At 38.4% G+C, this 22,680-nt stretch overlaps 1 protein-coding gene across 2 annotated transcripts; it reads right to left on the bottom strand.

Moving 5' to 3' along the window:
• Nucleotides 1-14,767: 14,767 nt before the first annotated feature.
• Nucleotides 14,768-17,327, bottom strand: LOC149831192 (uncharacterized). Of its 2 annotated transcripts, none has more exons than XM_090011999.1 (3): nucleotides 17,188-17,327; nucleotides 16,923-17,120; nucleotides 14,768-15,230 (listed from the first exon to the last, which is right to left on the bottom strand). In XM_090011999.1, exons 1-3 carry the CDS (start codon nucleotides 17,188-17,190, stop codon nucleotides 14,928-14,930), a joined length of 504 nt encoding a protein of 167 aa, XP_089868125.1. In that variant the 5' UTR covers nucleotides 17,191-17,327; the 3' UTR covers nucleotides 14,768-14,927. The 2 variants fall into 2 exon arrangements, with proteins under 2 accessions (XP_089868125.1, XP_089868126.1); XM_090012000.1 differs by having other exon boundaries at nucleotides 16,932-17,120.
• Nucleotides 17,328-22,680: the final 5,353 nt, after the last annotated feature.

The raw sequence follows: 22,680 nt of genomic DNA, 5'->3' as shown, positions 1-22,680 counted from the left end.
TGACATTTGCTTAACATTCTGCTATGTGAAAGAACCGTTCGGGAGGGAGGGTGTTAATGAGTTGTTCGAGATAGATCTCAGCAAAACAGAAAACTGTTTCTGTTTTCACAGCAAACCAAATCCTGATCTCAGGATCAACAACCTTCTAATGGATCAGATTTTGTGGAATCTTAGATCCACATTTTTGGGAGATTTTTTTGTTTTTCTGTCCTAAACAACCATAAATAATTATCCTATATTTACACTCGTGTATATATACGAGTCTCGTTCAGTAATACAATTGCTAATATTTTTTTCAGTGCTTCAATTTTTCTTCGTTCTCTTATTTTATCATGGTATCAGAGCCGATAAAGTGAGCTCTCGTTTTGTTTTCAAAAGATGAGTACCAGTATGGATGCTGCCACCGAGACTCATACAGAGGACACAAGACACTTCTTTCTACATCATTCAGATAACCCAGGTACAATCCTAGTCTCTCAACTTCTCAATGGAGAAAAGTACTCGGCCTGGAGCCGAGCAACACTACAACAAAGCAGTAGATTAGAGATGACCACATTCCATCGCTAATCCGTCGCTAACATGGTTAGCGACGGATTAGCGACAACGAGGCGACAATATGCTTACGTCGCGAATATTTCGACGCTAACTGGCGATGGAATTATTCTGTCGCCAGGTCCGTCGCTAATTGCGACGGAATAACGAGCGCTATATTCCGTCGCCAATCCGCCGGTACTAAACGGCGACCACGGCTTGGCGACAGATTTACTTCCGTCGCTATGCCATCGCTAGATTAATATAAACAGCGACGGATGGTTCCGTCGCTAATCCGTCGCAAACACGAAAAAAAATTAAAAAAAATTATTTGAAAATTAAATACCGAGCAATTTCTATTTCCTGTACAATTTATATTTCCTGTAAATAAAAAACAAACCACACAAAAACCCTCATATAACAAGAATCTACAACAATTAATCGTTCCACCTTAAAATTAAGAAGTTTAATTATTTATAATTCAACAATTACAATTAGGAAACATAAAAAAAACATAACTTCTTCAACATAGTCCTCTAATCATCGCCAAGATTTTGTGCGTCTTCTTGTTCATTGTCTTTATCTGTCCCTTCAGCTCCACTACGCTGATTATCGCTAGCAGCCTACACAAGAAAAGAACAGTCAGTATTGATAAACAAAATATAATGAAATAAACTACACACTATATGTGATTCTATCATGTGCTCATGTGTGATCTAAGGCAATAAAAAAACTCTATATGTGATTCTATCATGCTCATATGTGCTCTAAGGCAGACAAAAAGTTATATATATATATATATATATATATATATATGTGATTCTATCATGCTCATATGTGTGCTAAGGCAGTCAAAAAATTGAATATGTGATTATAGCATGTTCATATGTGTTCTAAGGCATCTAGAAAAACTCTATATGTGATTCTACCATGCTCAAATGTGCTTTAAGGCAGGCAAAAAACTATATATGTGATTCGATCATGCTCGTATGTGTGCTAAGGCAGTCAAAAAATTGAATATGTGAATATAGCATGCTCATATGTGCTCTAAGGCAGGCAAAGCAAAAAATTTTATATGTGATTCTATCATAAACGATATATAACATGTTCATATGTGTTCTAAGGCAGTAAAAAAACTCTATATGTTATTATAGCATGCTCATATGTGTGCTAAGGCAGTCAAAAAAACTGAATATGTGATTATAATATGCTCATATGTGTTCTTAGGCAGTCAAAAAACTATATATGTGATTCTAGCATGCTCATATGTGTTCTAATGCAGTCAAAAAAACTTTATATGTGATTCTATCATGCTCATATGTGTTCTTAGGCAGGCAAAAAAACTTTATATGTGATTATAGCATGCTCATATGTGCTCTAATGCAATAAAAAAACTTTATATGTTATTATAGCATGCTCATATGTGCTCTAAGGTAGTCAAAAAACTGAATATATGATTATAACATGCTCATATGTGTTTTTAGGCAGGCAAAAAGTTATATATGTGATTCGATTATGCTCATATGTGTTCTAAGGCAGACAAAAAACTGAATATGTGATTATACCAGAGAGGGACCTGGAATCGAAGATCCTCTATCCTGAACAGCGGCCTTGATCTCATTTCGGAGAAAGGGGGCGACAGTGTATTGGAAGTAGTTATTCAGTGATTCATTAATGATCTCGCGTACATCATCACTGGAAAGAATAGTCGGCTGCTTGGAGCTTATGTCGGCGCAAGAAGTCGGTGAGCCGTAACTGGAAGAACCAATAACTGGTGAAGTATTCATATTACTCCCAAACCCGAACACGCGACCTTTTTTGGGTTCACCTGCTGCAGTCACCCATGCTGTAGGATCAAATGATGGATGTTGAGTAGCGTCATCGCCATATCGCTCTACCATTTGTTGCTCATATGCCTCCTACAAAATAATGTTTAAAGTATTCATTAATAATTAATGATAACATTATGATAACTTGCATATATATTGCAATGATTATTAATAGAATTAATACATACCGTTGTCGTTCTCGCCTTCTCTGATACGAAGACTCCCGTGGTCTTCCGTTTATGTGTTTCTACAAACACATCTTTATATGGTACACTGCCTCCTTTTTCTGCTTCCTGCGAAGTTAAATGACAAAAGATTTAGTACACAAGTCTGCAACAATACTTATAAAATTAATATTATATATTGATGAGTTACCATTTTCTTTAAGTGGCTCCCAAATGTCTTAGATCCACCTGTGTGTAGATGGGCTTCGGGCATCTTCGATCGATTTTGTGCAGCCTTCGCAGAGCGATTTTTAAATGCATCTCCCGCCCACTTATCGCACATTTCATCCCAGTAATCTCTCCTGATAGTAATAGGACCATGGCCCTTCCACAGTAATGGATCATCTACTACGCCAGATGCTTTTTTTGCTGCAGTCTTCATAGTGTGCAGCATGTCTACAAATTGATTGGCAGCCACCTTCTGCCACACCTTTCTTGCATCATTTTCTTCCACCGTAGTTGCGAAACGATTCGAAGCCTACAAATATTTTCAGTCATTCTGTAGACATTGCTTAAATAAATTAACTATGAAACACATTAACTATGATGAACAACTATATACCATGAATGAGAACCACAATCTGTCTAACACCTCCTTTGGGTACTCTTTCCATTGAGCAACTGGTCCTAGTAGATGTTGAAGAAGTGAATTCCTAATCTCTCGTACTACTTCTTGTGGCTCAAACCTTGTGCTGCACATGAATTGTTACACAGTAAATATCAATATAAAATATTTAAAAGATATGCAATAATTGAAAACAAAATACTTATGGTCGATTATCGATATACACTATTCGAATGAGTCTTCTTGTGCCAGCCTGAGAAGACCCTGTTTCCTGTGTTGGCTCTTGACTTGTGTGATCAACTGGTGTAGGAGGGTCGTGTACAGGCGCAACATCATTTGTAAAAAAATACATTAGAAATTTTCAGAATGCGCATTTGAACTAATCAAGCATCCAATTAGTTATATGATATACCTATCACAGGAGCCCGTGAAGATGAAGGCTGAGCCTGGCTACTACTGGATGAGCGACCACTATAACCTCCATGAACCATATTCTAACAAATAACATATGTCATACAATACATTCAAATAATTCACATCAAGTATTACAATGCATTCAAGTCATTTACATCAAGCATTGCAATGCATTCAAATAATTCAAATCATTCACATCAAGTATTGCACTAATTCAAATCATTCGTTGCATAAATTATAATACATTCAGATAATTGAAATCATTCACATCAAGTATTACAATGCATTCGAATCATTCGTATCAAGTATTACAATACATTCAAATAAAATTTTTAATCATTCACACCAAGTATTGCAATACAACTCACATCAAGTATTAAAATGCATTTAAATAGAGGTTTGTAGTATAAGATTTTGCTCACTAGTTTGAGAATTCTTCCTCGTCACTAGTTTGACTTTCTTCTTCTTCTTCTTCTTCTTCATTGTTTGCCCATCCACTTGGTACATCATTTGGATCACATTCCTCTATGAATGTTTCATCGGCCAATGGAGATATGACATGCATATCATGCGCAACATCGTGACCATAAGCGAAGTCATAGACATCATCTGATTGATAGTAATCACTGTCTTCAGCTAACTCATCTTCCTGTAACTGATCATACTCGGGGTATAGTTTGGATTTCACCTTGCAAACTGCCCACCATTCATTTCTATCTGACTTTTTTATACTCGGATATGAAGTATAATAAACTTGTTGAGCTTGCGAGGCTAATATGAATGGTTCATATGTTCCAAACCTGGATTTATGATTCACTTCCACAATGCCTGAAGCTTTGTCGAGTCTTGTTGCAGTTGGATCAAACCAATGACACTTGAATATCGTAACCCTATTATTCATGCCTAAGTAAGTCAACTCCATTATTTCCTCTATAACACCGTAGTAATCATGTTCATTTTCACCGTAGCTGCTACCCTTGACACACACGCCACTATTTATCGTTGATTTGTTTATACCGTAGTCTTTTGTATGGAATCGATAACCATTTACGATATACCCGTTGTAGCATTGCACAACTTTGGTCGGGCCATTTTCTAAATCACATATTCCTTGATCTTTAACATCACCATGGCGAACCTACGCACATACATAAACAATGATTGTGATCACGATCAATTAAGTAACTTAGTGTTGTTTATAAGTATCCTAACCAGTTAAAAGAGAACCATCAGAATGCTATGATGAAGAAAATATCAAATTTATTATGCAATATATGATGTCATACAATCACAAGAATTATGATGCATGCATTGATAACTTAATATTTTCATGTGCAAACTATTCATGACACGATACATTCATTTGAAGCATGCTTTCAGTATACAATTTCACATGGTAGACATAATCAAATTGAAAGTAACTACATGTAAGCATGGATATAATCACACCAAACATTGCAATACATCGAAATAATTCATATCAAACAAATCTCAAACATGTACCTGCAACAAACACACTTCAATATCCCACTAACTACTACCATGCCTAGCATGGACTCCGTACTCCAAAAATAAGAACACTTCCATATTCATACATTAAAATCATGCTCAGCATGATCTCCGAACTCTAACAAAGCAGTCCTAGATATCAACAACTAAGTGAATGTGTGAACAATAAAGTGTTACATTCAATAAATTAAATAACATGTGATGCACTTGCATCACTTACTCACCACGGGTATTTACCCGATTTGCATTGTTTTTGTCACTTACTTACCACGGGTGGCGGGGCACAAGCGAGTTCCGTTGAGAAATCTGCACAAAAAAATGATGTTTTAAAATGAAGTCACCATGAAAAAAACTCACTCTAAACAAATGATTTATAAAGGTAACTATTTAGTTACAGGAGGTGAATCAAATACCATGAAAAAAAATGGTATCTCACTCTAAACAAATGATTTATAAAGGTAACTATTTAGTTACAGGAGGTTCATAGATTTTGAAAACATTCATAAACATGATTTGCGAATGTCGTATTATATTTGCGAACGTACGTTGAAAAAACTAGTTAAAAGAGATTCACATATTTTAGGTGAAATTTGCAAAAATGATTTGCGACAATCATATCATATTTGCATACATACGATGAGAAATATAGTTAAAAGAGGTTTGCATATTTTTGAATCTTTATAAAAAGGACACGCCTAGTAATAAACTAATTGGTTGGCCATATATGGTTAAAAAAAAAAAGGTTAAAATATTTATCTCTTATTCCAATAACAAAAGAACGTAAGAGTGGATATTAACAATGAAGGAAAAGGAGTAATTCTATACACCAAGTGGCTATTGAATTTTATCATGGATAAGCAGGCACTACAATGTAATAATCTAAAAGTTGAGCTAGTTTTTGCAAACAGAGTGCACAGGCTTTTGTAATTTATTCAAATAAAATAAAAACATCTATTTAGACTCTTATTTATGGTTCTTAAGGCTTGTTTGATGGTTTGTTCAAATTAACTAAAAAGTATTAATTAAAAAAATGTGATTTAAATCCCTAATTATAGAAAATAAAAATAAAAACTCTAAATAAATAAAAAAACCTTAATCAAATTAACTATAAAAGCCTTAATTAAAAATTTTTGATTTAAAGTCCTAACCTTAACTAAAAATCCTTAATTAAAAAAATTATGATTCAAATCCCTAATCATAGAAAATAAAAATAAAAGCTCTAATCAAATCCAAGAAAACCCTAATCAAATTAACTATAAAATGCCCTAATTTTTAAAGTTTGATTCAAAGCCCTAATAAAACAAAATCAAATAAAAAACCCGAATTAAATTAACTACAAATAGCCTTAATTTAAGAAATTTGATTCAATTGCCTAATAAATGAAAATCAAAATAAAAAATCCTAATCAATGAAAATCAAAGAAAACTAAACAATGAAAATAAAATAAAAACCCTAATTTCTGAAAAAAGAAAAAGAAGAGCAAGAAACCAGGGGGTCGACCCCCTGCCGGACATCAAAAGGGGTTGACCCCCTACAGGACACGGCAGAGGGTTGACCCCTGACCGGACACGGCAGGGGGTCGACCCCGGCCGGACACGGCAGGGGTCGACCCCCTACCAGGGTGGACCCCCGGCCGGACACGGCAGGGGGTCGACCCCCTACCGGGGTTGACCGCCTGGCGGAGTCGACCCCCTGCCGGAAAACGCAGAGGGTCGACCCCCAATCCATTTAACGGTGAAATAATTGCGGTTGCTCCGGGCAGTGGCGGCGGCAGCGGAAGGTTGACAGAGATCGACTTTCGGCGAACAGTGGGGGCCGGCAGAGAGGTCGACGGGATGTATAGGGCGACCGAAGGAAGAGGGCGGCAGGAGGGAGAGGGCGGCGGGCGGGAGCAGCGAAAGGAGAAAGGAAAAAGAGGGCTGGGATTAGGGGTAATGCGAAATTTAGCGACGGATTAATTCCGTCGCTAAGCCATCGTAATTCAAAAAATGAAAAGGCGACAGAAAATATTCCATCGCCTAGGCCGTCGCTATGTTGCGACAGAATTTTAGCCGTCGCAATTCCGTCGCTAACTGCCGTATTTATTGCGACAAAATATTCTCTCGCACAATCCATCGCTACTTAGCGACGGATTTTGCGAGGGAATATAATCTGTCGCTAGTTTTGTCAAATTCTACAAATATAGCGACGGAGTCATTTCTCTCGTTAATCCGTCGCTAAGTAGCGACAATATAACTCCGTCGCTAAATTCCGTCACTAATCAACTGTTTTTTTGTAGTGCAATGATTATGGCTTTAAGCACCAAGAATAAACTTGGTTTTATTGACGAAACAGTAGCTTAACCAACAGTTTCGTTACCAAATCATGCCTTATGGATAAGATGTAACCATATGGTATTGTCATGGATTATAAACTCTATTTCTAAGGAGTTAGCAGAAAGTGTTATCTATGCATCGTCTGCACAAGAGGTATGTAACGACCTCAAGGAACGTTTTACTCATAGTCACACTCCAAGAATATACCAAATTGGAAGTGCCATAAGTTGGCTCTCTCAAGACACATCTTCTGCAACATCCTATTTTTCAAAACTTAAAAGCTATTGGGATGAGTTAGCATCCTATCTCCCTATTCCTTCTTGTAGTTGTGGATCCATGAAAGTCTTAATTGAACAACAACAAGAAGAAAAAGTTCTATAATTTCTTATGGGGCTGAACGAATCCTACGCCACAATAAGAGGACAAATTCTCTTGATGGAGCCGCTGCCCCCCATCGGAAAAGTTTATTCTCTTATCTTGCAGGAAGAAAAACAAAGGGAGGCCTACATTCCCTCAAGCAATAAAGTCACTTTTTTCACCCAAGAAACAACAACTATTTCTCAACCAGATAAACAAAACATCAAAGGCAAATTTGGATGTAAAGATTTAAATGCTCATATTGTCACAAAGGCGGACACACAAAAGACTGTTGCTATCAGTTTCACAAATATCCTCCTGGACACAAACTGCATAAACACGAAGCAACGACTGGAAATGCAACTGTTGGAAAGCACTCTCTCACGCAGGGTGGTGAGTTGTCCAATGATGAAAACTCTTCAAGTGTCATTCCAACCTTCACCTTGAAACAATACAATAAGCTAATGGCATTAGTCAATGAAGATTCAGTTCATTCCTTAAACCTTGCAGGTAAATCTCACCATCCTTCTTCGATATGTCGGTCATGGATTATTGACACCGGTGCTAGTAATCATATGGTTTCCTCATTAGACATGCTATCTGATATTGATATTAATTCGTCACCTATGCCCATTCGTTTACCTAATGGCTCTTTTGTCTCAGCCACTCACAAAGGAAATTGCTTTCTTTCTTCTCAATTACAGTTAAAACATGTTCTTTATATTCCTTCGTTTAAACACAATCTTTTGTCTATCAGTAAACTTACTCAGGATTCTAATTGTTCTGTTGTTTTTCATGTTGACTGATGTACTATTCAGGATCTTACAAAGGGGATGGCGATTGGAGTGGGTGAACAAAGAGCAAAAGGATACCATCTTCAACACCAACCGTTTAGCAATGTTTGTTTCTCCCATGCGACTAAGATAAATATTTGGCATTGGAGGCTCGGTCATCCCTCTTAGTCTAGGAATAATTTGTTTGCTAAATATGACATTCCTATTTCAAATGAACCATGCTTATATGAAATTTGCCAAATGTCCAAACAAACTAGATTACCTTTTCCATCTAGTGATATTGTTTCTCACAAACCTTTTGAACTTATTCATTGTGATATTTGGGGAGCTTATTCTCAGTCTTCGCTAAGCGGTGCTGATTATTTTTTAACTATTGCTGATGATTACTCTTGGTGCACGTGGGCTTATCTTATGAAGCATAAACATGAAACGAAAAGACTAATAAAGGAATTTATCAATATGGTGTCCAACCAATTTCAGATGAGTGTTCAAGCCATTCGATCTGACAATACAGCCGATTTTTTTCTACTGATATTATTACTTTGTTGTCCAATCTCAGTATCTCTCATCAACATAGTTGTACTGACACACCACAACAAAATGGCGTGGTTGAACGCAAGCATCGACATCTATTACAAGTAGCCCGAGCACTTCGCTTTCAAGCATACCTACCTTTGAAATTTTGGGGAGAATGTGTCAAAACTACTGTTTACCTTATTAACCGTACTCCAACTCCTCGTCTTAATAATCAAACTCCTTATGAGGGCTTTTAAATGCAAACCATCTTTTTCTCATTTACGGGTCTTTGGTTGCCTTTGTTTTGCTACTAATCTAAATCCCACTTCTAAGTTTGACACTTGTGCAAAATGATGTTTTTTTTTGGGTTACCCATATGGTCAAAAAGCTTTTTTAGTCTATGATTTGAATAATAAAAAACTTTTCAGTAGTAGGGATATAGTTTTTAAAGAACATGTTTTTCCTTTCTCCTCTATGACTGATAGTAACTCTATTGTGCTTCCTTTGACAATTAATGAACCTGGACACATGGAGCCAACATTCACTGCTCCACCGTTACCCACTTACCCTAAAACAAATCCACCAACCGAACCATCTTTAACTTCTAAATCATCTCCTTCACCGGATTCCACCATTGAACCAAGACGCTCATCTCGAGTACGTGTCCCTAGTACACGCCTTAAAGATTTTTATTGCTCCGCTGCTACGAGTTCACTCACTACATCACCTCATTCTCCAAGTAAGGCTCTTAGTACACGATTTTCAATTCATAATAGTGTAGACTTCACTCATTTTTCTCCTCAACACCAAGCTTTTCTTGTTAGCATTTCTCACATTACAAAACCTACCACCTTCAAACAAGTAGTTCATGACTCTAATTGGCGACTTGCCATGGAAGTTGAAATACGGGCACTTGAAGACAATCAATCTTGGACTCTTACTACCCTTCCTTCAGGGGTGCAACCCATTGGTTGTAAATGGGTATACAAAGTCAAATATCACTCTGATGGCTCAATTGAACGTTATAAGGCTCGACTAGTAGCCAAAAGTTATTCTCAGCAAGAAGGGCTTGACTACCATGAGACATTTGCACCAGTAGCTAAACTAGTTACAGTTAGGTGTCTCTTAGATGTTGCGGCCTCTCAAACTTGGTCTTTACATCAAATGGATGTTCACAATGCGTTCCTTCATGGTGATTTACATGAGGATGTTTATATGACTCTTCCGTAAGGCTTTGATCAAAAGGGAGAGAATGTGGTATGCAAACTTAAAAAATATCTATATGGTCTAAAACAGGCGCTCCAAAATTGGTTTGCAAAGTTCTCTCACGCCTTGAAAGATTTTGGTTTTACTCAATCTCAAGCCGATCATTCACTCTTTACTAAAGCTCATGATCACAAGTTTGTCGTCATTCTTGTGTATGTAGATGATTTAATTCTTGCAGGAAATCATGATGAAATTATTCAAGACGTCAAGAAATATTTGAGTCATCAATTTCATATGAAAGATCTCGGTTTGTTAAAATATTTTCTTGGCCTTGAGATCTCTCATTCCAAGCAAGGAATTGCTATATCTCAACGTAAATATACTCTTGAAATCCTTGATGAGATGGGTCTTTTGGGAGCTAAGCCAGTTGACTTTCCAATGGAGCAAAATCTATCTCTATCAAATTCTCAAGGAGAGCTTCTAGCCGATCCATCATCATATCGGTGTCTAGTTGGAAGACTGATTTATCTTACTATTTCAAGACCGGATATACTCTTTGCAGTTCATGTCTTGAGTAGATTTATGACTGCTCCTCATCTCCCACACATGAGGGCAGCCTTGAGAGTTGTTCGATACTTGAAGAAAAGCCCAGGTCAAGGCTTTTTGCTAAACAATAATAGCTCTCTCAGTCTAAGGATAGTTTGTGATTATGATTGGGCAAGCTGCCCAGACACTCGACGATCAGTTTCCGGATACTGTGCCTTCCTTGGAATTTATCCAATTTCATGGAAAACAAAAAAATAGTCCATCATATCTCGCTCTTCAGCTGAGGCTGAATATAGAGCTATGACCAATGTAGTTTGTGAAAGTATATGGTTATTGAGTCTGTTCAAGGACCTCATAGTGAAAATTGCTGCAAATCTGGTTTATCATGAGATGAACAAACACATTGATATTGACTGCCATATTGTGAGAGAAAAAAATCCAAGAAGGGGTCATCCACACAGACTACGTACCCTGTAAAGATCAGGTTGCAGATCTCTTTACAAAAGCTTTAGGCAAAGATTAGTTTACTAAGCTCGTTTCCAAACTAGGAGTACAAAATTTCTATACACCTGCTTGAGGGGGAGTGCTAACGAGCTGTTCAAGATAGATCTTAGCAAAACAGAAATCTGTTTCTGTTTTCACAGTAAACCGAATGCTAATCTCAGGATCAGCTACCTTTTGATGGATCAACTTTAGTGGAATCTTAGATCTACATTTTTGGGAGATTTTTTTTTTGTTTTTCTGTTGTAAACAACTGTATATAATTATCCTGTATTTACACTCGTGTATATATACAAGTCTCGTTCAGTAATACAATTGCTAACATTTTTTTCAGTGCTTCAGTTTTTCTTCATTCTCTTATTTTATCAGAGGGAGGAATACAATGCCAGGATGAGATCGAAGAGGGTGTCCTAGTCAACCTTGAAGAACGTAGTGACCTAGGCTTTGAGGTCCTCCTCCTAGGTGTGGTGCTCGATGAGAGAGACATCACAAGAGAGGGTGCTCATCTCCGGTAGGCTCAGGTGAGGTACTCGACAAGAGAGAGATTGCACAGAAGATGGTGCTCGTCTCCGACATGCTTCTTGTCGGCGGTGCTCCTATCCGGCGTGATGAGAGGGAAGGGAAGAAGGAGAAAAAGAGTGAGGTAAACACGACATTGTGCAAGTTGCCCTAAAGTAAGGTTATTGCTAGCCGCTGGATCATATAGGATCCAACGAGTGCACAAAATTGCTCTCCTACATAATAGAACATTGGTTTTGTTCTGTCCGTAACAACTGTTTCAAGTTCAACGTTTATTTGTACCGTACTCAGATGCTATGGTCCAAATGATCGTTGTTTGATGTTTGGTACCAAGAAACCCCTGAATTCGTTGGAATCTAGCAAGGGGGATAGATTTTCAGCGTCGCAGGATGGATTCACCGTGACTCTGTTTCAGAAGATGGCCTCCGCCACCGGCAACTTTGTCTCTCAAACAAAATCTGTCGATGCCGGGCCGCTGAACGGCCGGCTCAGACACGCCACTCTGAAGATCTTCGACGGACTCATGTACATGAACACGGAAGCGATGCAACTCTCCGGGATGTCACCCAAACCAGGCCGTTGAGGAGACCCATCTCCTTCCATCAACCAAGAGAGGTTCACACCCATAAAAAGAAGAGGGGAAGGGGGGGGGGGGGGGGGAGAATTAAAAACTAATCTTTCCTATTTACAAACTCGAATCTACCTTCTTCCACCCAAAATTCGGGGGAGAGGAATTAAAAACTAATCTTCCCGATTTACAAACTCGAATCTACCTTCTTCCACCCAAAATTCAACCCCAAACAGAAAAATAAAAGGAAAAAAAAAACTTTCCTCCGATTTACAGTCTACCAAAACCTTGTTTTTTTTTTTACATCGGCATATACCAAACCCGCAATTAACAGAAAAAAAGAGAAATAACTCTAATTTCTTCTTCCCCTACTTTTCCTCTAAGATTATGAAGCTAAATGAAGAAATCTCTATCCGTCTTTCATATTCCTATACACATACCCATCATCGACAACTGAAACAAGGCCAAATCCAAGTTTTCACAGAAAAATTCATCCACAACGGTGGAGAAAAAGAAGAAGAAATCCCAAACACACAGATAATTGTTCAACCACAAAAAGGAGAGCACAAGAGCCTCCAATTCCCCTCTCAACCACGCAGAAAAAAAAAAGCCCTCTGTCAAACTTTCCCTATACACAAACACCAATCAGCAACAACAGAAACCAAAAAGCAAACCATAAATCTCTCGCCCACACGAAAATTCATCAACAAACGATGGAAATCGTTCAGCGAGAGAGAGCATGAGAGCACCAAATTCCCATTAAGCACGCATAAACGAAGCCGTATGTTTCCCTCGCCCGCACCTTCGCCTCCCCCCAACCCCCATCTGAGGATTCCTGCATGCCACAGGCAAGCCGGAGGGAGACGCCGGCCCCGCCTCTACGCCCTCCTCCTCGACAGCAACCTCTTCACAGGCCCGTCAAAAAAATTTTGGGCAAGAGGCGCGCCTGTCAAAAAAGTTTTGTTTCCCTCGTCCCTGTTACTTTTGTAACAGAGGGGAGGGTGGAACGAAAAGAGTATCCATATAGCATCTGCCAACGTTTGTTGAAAATTGCCATTCTCAGCGAGATTTTTGTCCGAATCACGCTGGGAAAGGCACATCAAACGTACCCTTTTCTATATATGTATATACAGGGAGTAGCTGCCTATCTCAATCTCAAATAGAGTTAAACAGCGGACGGGCGAATGATGTGCTGTAAAAAAATAGAAAGGAAAGAGCCTTTAGCAGGGAGCACAACCATCACTAACGACAGCCTTATTATGTCTTTACTGTCGGTCATGCCATCCATTGCATGGAGACAGGGAGTTATCTCCTTCCAATTTCCTCTCGCATTGCCCAATATTATATCATCATGGTTTCTTTCATGCAAGCCCCAACTTTAATATTTAGAATTTTTTTCTTTTTTTGTTGTTCATCGTATATGTTCCTGAAAATGCAATTATTTCACATATCCACGTTTACTGGCAAGTTTGACTGAGTGAATATCAATGGTCTTTCTCTAAGAATAACAGCTCACTGAAGTTCAATTCGGTCATAACCTTTATGCGAGATCATAATAATCAACGCGTAGCAGAAAACATGACAGAGTTACAGAATTTAAGGTGATGTATATGTAATTGCAAGTACTTCGATTTTTTCTTCTTTAACGAGATCATAATAATCAAAATCATTAATCAGAGAGACAAACTCAATTATTGACTAGTATTTTTTACCAGAGGGACAGACAATTAATGCTTCACTTATATCTCTTGAGAAAAAAAGCGAAACCATGCAAATTCATTAATCAGAAAGACATTCTCAATTATTGACTTAGATGTTTTGAGAAAAAAGAAGAGAATCGAATGCAGTAATCAGAGAGACAGAACTAATTTCTGATTTGTATTTTTTGAAAAACAGGGAGAATCAAGTTCATTTACACGTAGTTTGCAAACCTTAAAGCACACCCTGTAACATATATACAGAATAATGAAATGAAATGCAAAATAGCATAAACTATTCAAAACTTGAAGATGGCAAAATTAATCCATGAGATGAGTGGAACGCCCGGCATGACTAGAGAGAGGAAAACGGGTTTCAACTTGTTGTTAACACAATATGACAGTAAAAAAAAGCACTTTTTTTTTAAAATTGTTAATATGGGTCTCTGAAATTTCATCACGAGATCATAAAAATCATCGTTTTCTTTCGCTATTATTACTATATGATTCTTACATACAAGCCTTATCTATAAGATTATAAAGATTAAAATAATAATCATATTCTTCCTTTGTATTTTTTTCTCTTTGACAATTGGCAGACGACTACCAAAATAAAAAAGGAACAGAATATAATATAGCAAGACAAAGAGCCTAAAGAAATACAAACATTACCACTCAGGAAGATCAACAAAACATTGAACCCATGAAATGTTCATCAGCAAAAACCAAAACAAATAAAAGAAAACAGAAGAAAAAGAACATCAGACAAACAAAACGGGCTCATGGAGGAGCTGCTGGCTCAGAGGGACAAAGAGAAATCTATCGCCAAATCTAAATCACTCATCGTCGACCCGTGCTACCAAGGGGGGATCATCCTCCTTCCTCTTTGTGAATTTAAGCGGTTTTATATAAAAATGAATTAAACCCACGACCATCAATACGGGGATCACCACGAGGCAGACGAACGTTCCCGCGGCAGCTAAGCCGTTGGTTGCTCCAGATGGGTGGTGGTAATCCACCGCGGTGTGCATCATGGTCGTAAGGACCATGATCAGTACGAAGGCCGCTACCGCCCTTGCTGCGTCTTTCTTCCTGCTTCGGCTGCCGTTCTTCTGTGCTTGTCCCATTTCCAGATCCTCCTGCAGAAGCAGAAACACGTGAAGAATAAACAAAGAAGAGATACACAACATCGTTGGCTTCTCTCACCATCTTTTTACAGCAAGGAAGGAAGAAAGAGCAACGAGAGAGTGCCGATTGTGGTGGGGTGGGGTGGGGTGGGGTGGGTATTTATATCTCCGCCCTTGTTCAACTTATTTATAATCGGCATATACCAAACCCGCAATTAACAGAAAAAAAGAGAAATAACTCTAATTTCTTCTTCCCCTACTTTTCCTCTAGCTAAATGAAGAAATCTCTATCCTTCTTTCATATTCCTATACACATACCCATCATCGACAACTGAAACAAGGTCCAAATCCAATTTTTCACACACAAATTCATCCACAACGGTGGAGAAAAAAAAAGAAGAAATCCCACACACAGATAATTGTGCAACCACAAAAAAGAGAGCACAAGAGCCTCCAATTCCCCTCTCAACCACGCAGAAAAAAAAAGCCCTCCGTCAAACTTTCCCTATACACAAACACCCATCAGCAACAACCGAAACCAAAACCAAACCATAAATCTCTCGCCCACACGAAAATTCATCAACAAACGATGGAAATCGTTCAGCGAGAGAGAGCTTGAGAGCACCAAATTCCCATTAAGCACGCATAAACGAAGCCGTATGTTTGCCTCGCCCGCACCTTCGTCTCCCCCAACCCCCATCTGAGGATTTCTGCATGCCACAGGCAAGCCGGAGGGAGACGCCTCTACGCCCTCCTCCTCGACAGCAACCTCTTCACAGGCCCGTCAAAAAATTTTTGGGCAAGAGGCGCGCCTGTCGAAAAAGTTTTGTTTCCCTCGTCCCTGTTACTTTTGTAACAGAGGGGATGGTGGAACGAAAAGAGCATCCATATAGCATCTGCCAACGTTTGTTGAGAAAAAAAGAGAGAATCGAATGCAGTAATCAGAGAGACAGAACTAATTTCTGATCTGTATTTTTTGAAAAACAGGGAGAATCAAGTTCATTTACACGTAGTTTGCAAACCTTAAAGCACACTCTGTAACATATATACAGAATAATGAAATGAAATGCAAAATAGCATAAACTATTCAAAACTTGAAGATGGCAAAATTAATCCATGAGATGAGTGGAACGCCCGGCATGACTAGAGAGAGAGAGAGAGGAAAACGGGTTTCAACTTGTTGTTAACACGTAAAAAAAAAGCAAAAAAAAACTTGAAATTGTTAATATGGGTCTCTGAAATTTCATCACGAGATCATAAAAATCATCGTTTCTTTCGCTATTATTACTATATGATTCTTACATACAAGCCTTATCTATAAGATTATATAGATTAAAATAATAATCATATAATTCTTTGTATTTTTTTCTCTTTGACAATTGGCAGACTACTACCAAAATAAAAAAGGAACAGAATATAATATAGCAAGACAAAGAGCCTAAAGAAATACAAACATTACCACCCATGAAATGTTCTATCAGCAAAAACCAAAACAAATAAAAGAAAACAGAAGAAAAAAGAACATCAGACAAACAAAACGGGCTCATGGAAGAGCCGCTGGCTCAGAGGGACAAAGAGAAATCTATCGCCAAATCTAAATCACTCATCGTCGACCCGTGCTACCAAGGGGGGATCATCCTCCTTCCTCTTTGTGAATTTAAGCGGTTTTATATAAAAATGAATTAAACCCACGACCATCAATACGGGGATCACCACGAGGCAGACGAACGTTCCCGCGGCAGCTAAGCCGTTGGTTGCTCCAGATGGGTGGTGGTAATCCACCGCGGTGTGCATCATGGTCGTAAGGACCATGATCAGTACGAAGGACGCTACCGCCCTTGCTGCGTCTTTCTTCCTGCTTCGGCTGCCGTTCTTCTGTGCTTGTCCCATTTCCAGATCCTCCTGCAGAAGCAGAAACACGTGAAGAATAAACAAAGAAGAGATACACAAGATCGTTGGCTTCTCTCACCATCTTTTTACAGCAAAGAAGGAAGAAGAGCAACGAGAGAGTGCCTAATTGTGACGGGTAATCCGCCGTTGTTCAACTTTATAATCTCACAGACACACACACGAAGCTTCGCGGAGGTTCCTCTAGTTTGCCGAAGCAGGTTATCTGTTACCGCAACCCCCAAGGACAGGTTACATCTTTTATATGTGGCGCTCGTTATGCAATGAGCGATCCAGCCTAATAATCATCGGTTCGTGAAAAGGAAAAAACTGTCCTCCATCGTGATCGCGCCAAAATTTTCAGCAAAGTTTGTGTATATAGCAAGCTTTATGTTGTAGGATTTTCGCCCTAAGCAGAAAAGTCTATCGGATCATACTTTGCCTTCATCTGTTGTCGCCGGATCATCCGTTGTCTTCTTTTGTTGCCGTCGGAGCATCCTTTTCTTTCTTCTGCTACCGTCAGAGCATCCATTTCCGTTTTATGCGCAGTCGCAGCATCGTTGCCACCATCTGTTGCGTATACGTTCTGAGTGTTTCTTACTCTACAGTTGGACTACCCAAACTCCTATCATTTCGGTGAGTTTCGTGTAAGGTTTCGTTATGCAATCTGAAGATTGCGATTTATACAACGATTTGTAAGTTTGAATCTGCGATGATTTATACATTCAAAGCAATAGCGATGTGTATTTATGAAGATACCTCGATTTGTACATAAGTTTGCTAAATCCTACAATGATGTGTACTTATGAAGCCAAATATTGCGATGATTTGTAATCATGATGATCGTTTAACAAATGAGATAATTTATATTATTAATGTGTTGTGCACGTTAGTAATGTTTGTGGCTCATTAGAGAAGAAATACCCCATCGTTCTATGAGTTGTATATTAGAGAAGTGATCCGCCAGTCCCATCTATCTCAGTTTTTTGAAAGGTACCAAAATATACTTAAGATTGAGAATGATAAAGACAATAAAAAAAGCGTTGGAATTGTATTATGCGGAGGATTATTCATCAAATATTGAGGCTGCGGTCCAAAAAAAGAATAAGGAAAAACCAAAGCTGAAGAATAAGGATGACCAAGAGAAAGCAAAGCAAAGAAATAAGGAGGAGAATGAAAAAAAAAAGCAGAGAAGAGGGAAAGGCAAAAAAAGAATGAGGAGAGGGAAAGACAATTGAACAATCTAAATGAGGAGGCTAGGAGGGAAATGCCCAAGATGTTCATGGAGCATAAAGCTATGCGAATGAGGGTAAAGCAAATGAAGGAAGCGGAGGAGAGGCGAAGGCAATTGAATGAGGAGGAGGAAGAGAAGAAACAGAATGAGCTTTAGGATGAGGAAGAAAAGAAAAGGCGAAGGAAAGAGAAGGAGTTTCAGGAAGAGAAGGAAAGGCAAAGGAAGGAGAAGGAGTTTGAGGAAGAGAATGAAAGGCAAAGGAAGGAGAATGATGATGAGGAAAAGAAGGAAAGAGAAAGGGAGGAGAAGGAGGAGGAGGAAGAAAAAGGAAGAAGCAAGAGGAAAAAGTGGAGGAAAGAAGGAAACAACATGAGAAAGAGAAAAAAAGGCGGCGGAAGGAGATGGAGGATAAGGAAAAGAAGGAAAGACAAAGAAAGAAAAAGGAGGATGAAGAAAAGAAGGAAAGAGAATGAAAGGAGAAGGAGGAGGAGGAAGAAAAGGAAAGAGAAAGAAAGAAGCATGAGGAGGAAGTGGAGGAAAAAAGGAAACAACATGAGGAAGAGAAAGAAAGGCGGCGGAAGGAGGAGGAGGACGAGAAAAAGAAGGAAAGAGAAATGAAGGAGAATGAGGAGGAAAAGTAGAAAAGAGAAAAGAAGGAACAAATTGAAAATCAGATGATACCAGTGATGGAACTAGGGACGATAGAAGTGAAAAAGCTGTGGGAGGCAGTGGACCAACCAGAAAAACTTAGGTTGGCGGGATTGGTTGAACATGAGAAAAGTGCGACCAAGGTAAATAAATCTGTTCTGTCTGTGAAGATTTAATACTATGTTTAGCGATTTTTGTATAGCGATTATTGTGATAGGTATTAATATGTATAGCGATTACTGTGATAGTATGTGTGCAACCAATTATATTATTTATAGCGATTAGTAGAATATTATTTATAAGTACAAATGGTATTAATTTACAATTGATACGAATAATATGTTATTGTGTGTTACAAAGAGGTAAAAAGAGAAGTAGAACATCAGGTCAAAAGCTCGAAGGTCGGTGTCAGTGGCCTGTAGTTCTGTCGTGGTATGGTCAACTGAGTGCATATCAGAATGACCGATTACGAAATATGCACTTCGGTGACCTTTTGAACCAACAATATTTTGAAACTTGCTGGAAGACCATCACCCACCTGGTAAATAAGTGAAATGATAAGACGAACACATTCCAATTTAATTCTTTTGAGATCACCATGACCCTACAAGATGTGGCGCGGATAACTAACCTTAATTGCGTTGGCAGTGCTATCCTATTACGGGATTCAAACTATAACGCAAAGAAAAAATGCACGGCCCTTCTAAGAATGTCGATGGACGAATGGAGTCAATGTATTTATGGTGGAATCAATTCCACATCAATGAAAGTCTCATTTTTTCATAATAAATGGGAAGGCCGCTCCGCTACTTGTGCATATGAAATAGCTGACCAAGAGTTGCGCGACTTCCTTCTTTATTTTTTTGGTCTTACTTTATTTTCCGATTGTTCTGGTTTGAGAATAAGTTACATGTGGCTGCAGTACCTGGAAGACCTAGACGCAGTCGACAACTATGCATGGGGTGCCGCTATGCTCGCACACTTCTACAATCAGCTCTACCGTGCGAGTAAGGGTACGAAAACAGTCGGAGGATTTTGGCCATTTATTTAGGTATTTCTTTATTATATACTTAGTACTTGTAGACTAAGCTCATTGAAGGTTGTAGTGTTACTAATATATTATTTTTGTTAGGCTTGGGCGTGAGAACATATTATCCCATTGCGTCCACATTGTGGCCCTGCGATTTGTGGTTTTCCAAAGATCGATCGCTTGGCTAGAATAAACATCATAATTCATAATGCTAAGTCCATTTTAGATGGGCTGCAACTAAATGAGGTAAATGTTCTAAAATTGTTTACAATCGATTCAACATTTATCATTCAGTATTATAAATCGTTGAAATGTTTAGCATTCTTAAGTAATCATCACTGCAGGATTTTGCCTTCCTTAGTATAAATCGTTGTCGCCATAGCATTCTTAAGTAAATTGTAATATATTTTTTACTCGTTATTAAAAAGAATTACCAATGTACATGTTTTGTGGAGACCGTATGGAGATGGGGAGGACGATGACCAAGACGTTATTGCCGAGGCTACTAGATTGTCTGACCGCGATATGTGACTGTTTTGTAATTATGAAGCTGAGTTGCAACATGTTAGTCGAGTTCTCCTACAATCTGGCTTGAGGCAGTCTATCCCAAATAAGCCTTTGGAAGTGAGAAGGAAGATGAATAGTGTGTTACGACAATGAATCCATACATGATACTTCAAGTACAAGGTTTTGATGATGAGCAAGTGGAATCAACTGCATTTCAGCTAAGGCTATGAAGAAATTGAAGAATTCGGTGAAGAATCTCTGAAGACTAGTGTGCAAATGTTTAATTCATTAAAAGTCTTAGATTCTTGTAAGAGCCTTACTTATAGTGCATATTTAGGTTGCATTTTACCTTAAAAGTCTTTAGAAAAACTTTTCTAAAAAGAACCCTCATGAAAATCTTTTTAGAAAACTCTTTTCTTAAATTTTCATGTTTATTAGTCGACCAATAGACTTACCAGTCGACTAATCCTTTCGCGCCATATTTTCTAAAAATTCATTTTTGTCAAATTAGTCGACCGAAGGTTTTATCAGTCGACTGGACAGAATGTCTGTTTTCTGGAAAATTAGCAGCAGTCGACTAATGGTTTTATCAGTCGACTGAACAGAACATGTGTTTTCTGAAAATTCAGCAGCAGTCGACTAATGCTTTTTATCAGTCGACCGAACAGAATGTTTGTTTTTCAGAAGATTTTAGCAGCAGTCGACTAAAAGGTTTTTCAGTCTACTGATGATATTATCAGTCGACTAAGTTTCAAAAGTTCAAATTTTCAAACGGCTCGATTAACAGATCAGTCGACCGACGATAACTGTCAGTCTACTAATAACTAACTATTAGTCGACTAACTGATGTTTCAGTCGACTAATTTTGCCATTTTCCTGAAACTTCAAAAGGCGTGTCTTTTCATTTTTCAAACGTTTTGATCGTTCGAAATGGACAGTTTTGACACCCTTTCATACTCTCAACGTATGGAAAACTTTAACTATAAATATGAGTGCATTCTACACTCAAAAATATCAAATTCAATAGAATTATATTGAATTACTTCTTTCTCTTCACTCCTATTCATTCAAGTATTTGTTTTCTCACTCACGTGATATTTTCACTTCAGTTTTTCACTCAAATCACTTTGAGAGATAGTGAATTCGTGAGTAGAGTGTTTCAACAACCTCAAAAGCCAATTGCATCTCATTTGCATTCAAAAGGAAGGCTCATAGGTTGTTTTGTAAGTTGTTATTTCTTTTCTGTAAAAAGGACTCCTTGGTGTAAAGGAATTGTTTGCTTTCAGTAGGGTTGTTACTGAAAGTGAGACCAGTTATGGTCTGTGTGATCTTGTAGTTTACAAGGTTGATAGTGGAAATCTCAAGCTGGTTTTTGCTTGGGGACTGTATGTAGGTTGGGTTAGACCGAACCAGGATAAAATATTATGTTCTTTGTGTGTTTGCTTTGAGATTTGCAAAATCATTAAATATTTCGCATACAAATTTTTAAAAGCACTATTCACCCCCCCTCTAGTGCTCGTTGCCTCGATCCTAGTGCACTTTCATAGTGGTGGGGGAAGAAATGCGAATTAACACAAACGCTATAGGGATAAATTATTAATTTGGAACACAGGTGGTGTCCGTGCCGTAGCGTATGATTATAAAGGACGACAATTTGATCCCTTCTATTTCCAAAGGTATTGGGAACCTATGCGGCGAAATATGGAGATTGAGAAAATTGGGAACCCATGCCTCCCAACTGCCCCCTTTTATGTTGCATTCCAGCATCTACAACCCGTCCGTCGTCCCCCTCCGACTACAACAATGATTCCCTCAATAACAAATCACGATGAAGAGCGAACACATCTTACAAAAGAGAACATTGTCTCCTCTGCAAAGTTCGAACTGATGGAGAGGGAGAATAAGAAATTAAGGACGGATGTAAGCAATATGAGGAGACAATTGAACTCACTGGTAGAGATGATGACCAGTTTTTTTAATCAGATGGACGCAACCAAGATGCCATCGAGGATAGACAGTCCACCAAGAAAAAGAAAGAGACGAGTTCTCTATCATATTTCATCAGATTCGTCAAGTGCCACCGAATAAACCCTAGCTATTCTTTTTATCACGATAATTATTTATTGTAATTCTATAAGTAATTGTCGTAACGTGAC

The sequence above is a fragment of the Nuphar pumila genome, chromosome 7, assembly GCF_984573655.1.
Source record: "Nuphar pumila chromosome 7, dmNupPumi1.hap1.1, whole genome shotgun sequence".
Lineage (NCBI taxonomy): Eukaryota > Viridiplantae > Streptophyta > Magnoliopsida > Nymphaeales > Nymphaeaceae > Nuphar > Nuphar pumila.
This window is presented reverse-complemented; position numbering and strand designations above follow the sequence as displayed.

What these genes read in the sequence shown, in the direction of transcription:
- LOC149831192 (XM_090011999.1), bottom strand. An exon ending in TCTGCCTCGTGGTGATCCCC is followed by an intron (nt 15,231 to 16,922) that starts GTATTGATGGTC and finishes CTGCTTCTGCAG; the next exon opens with GAGGATCTGGAAATGGGACA.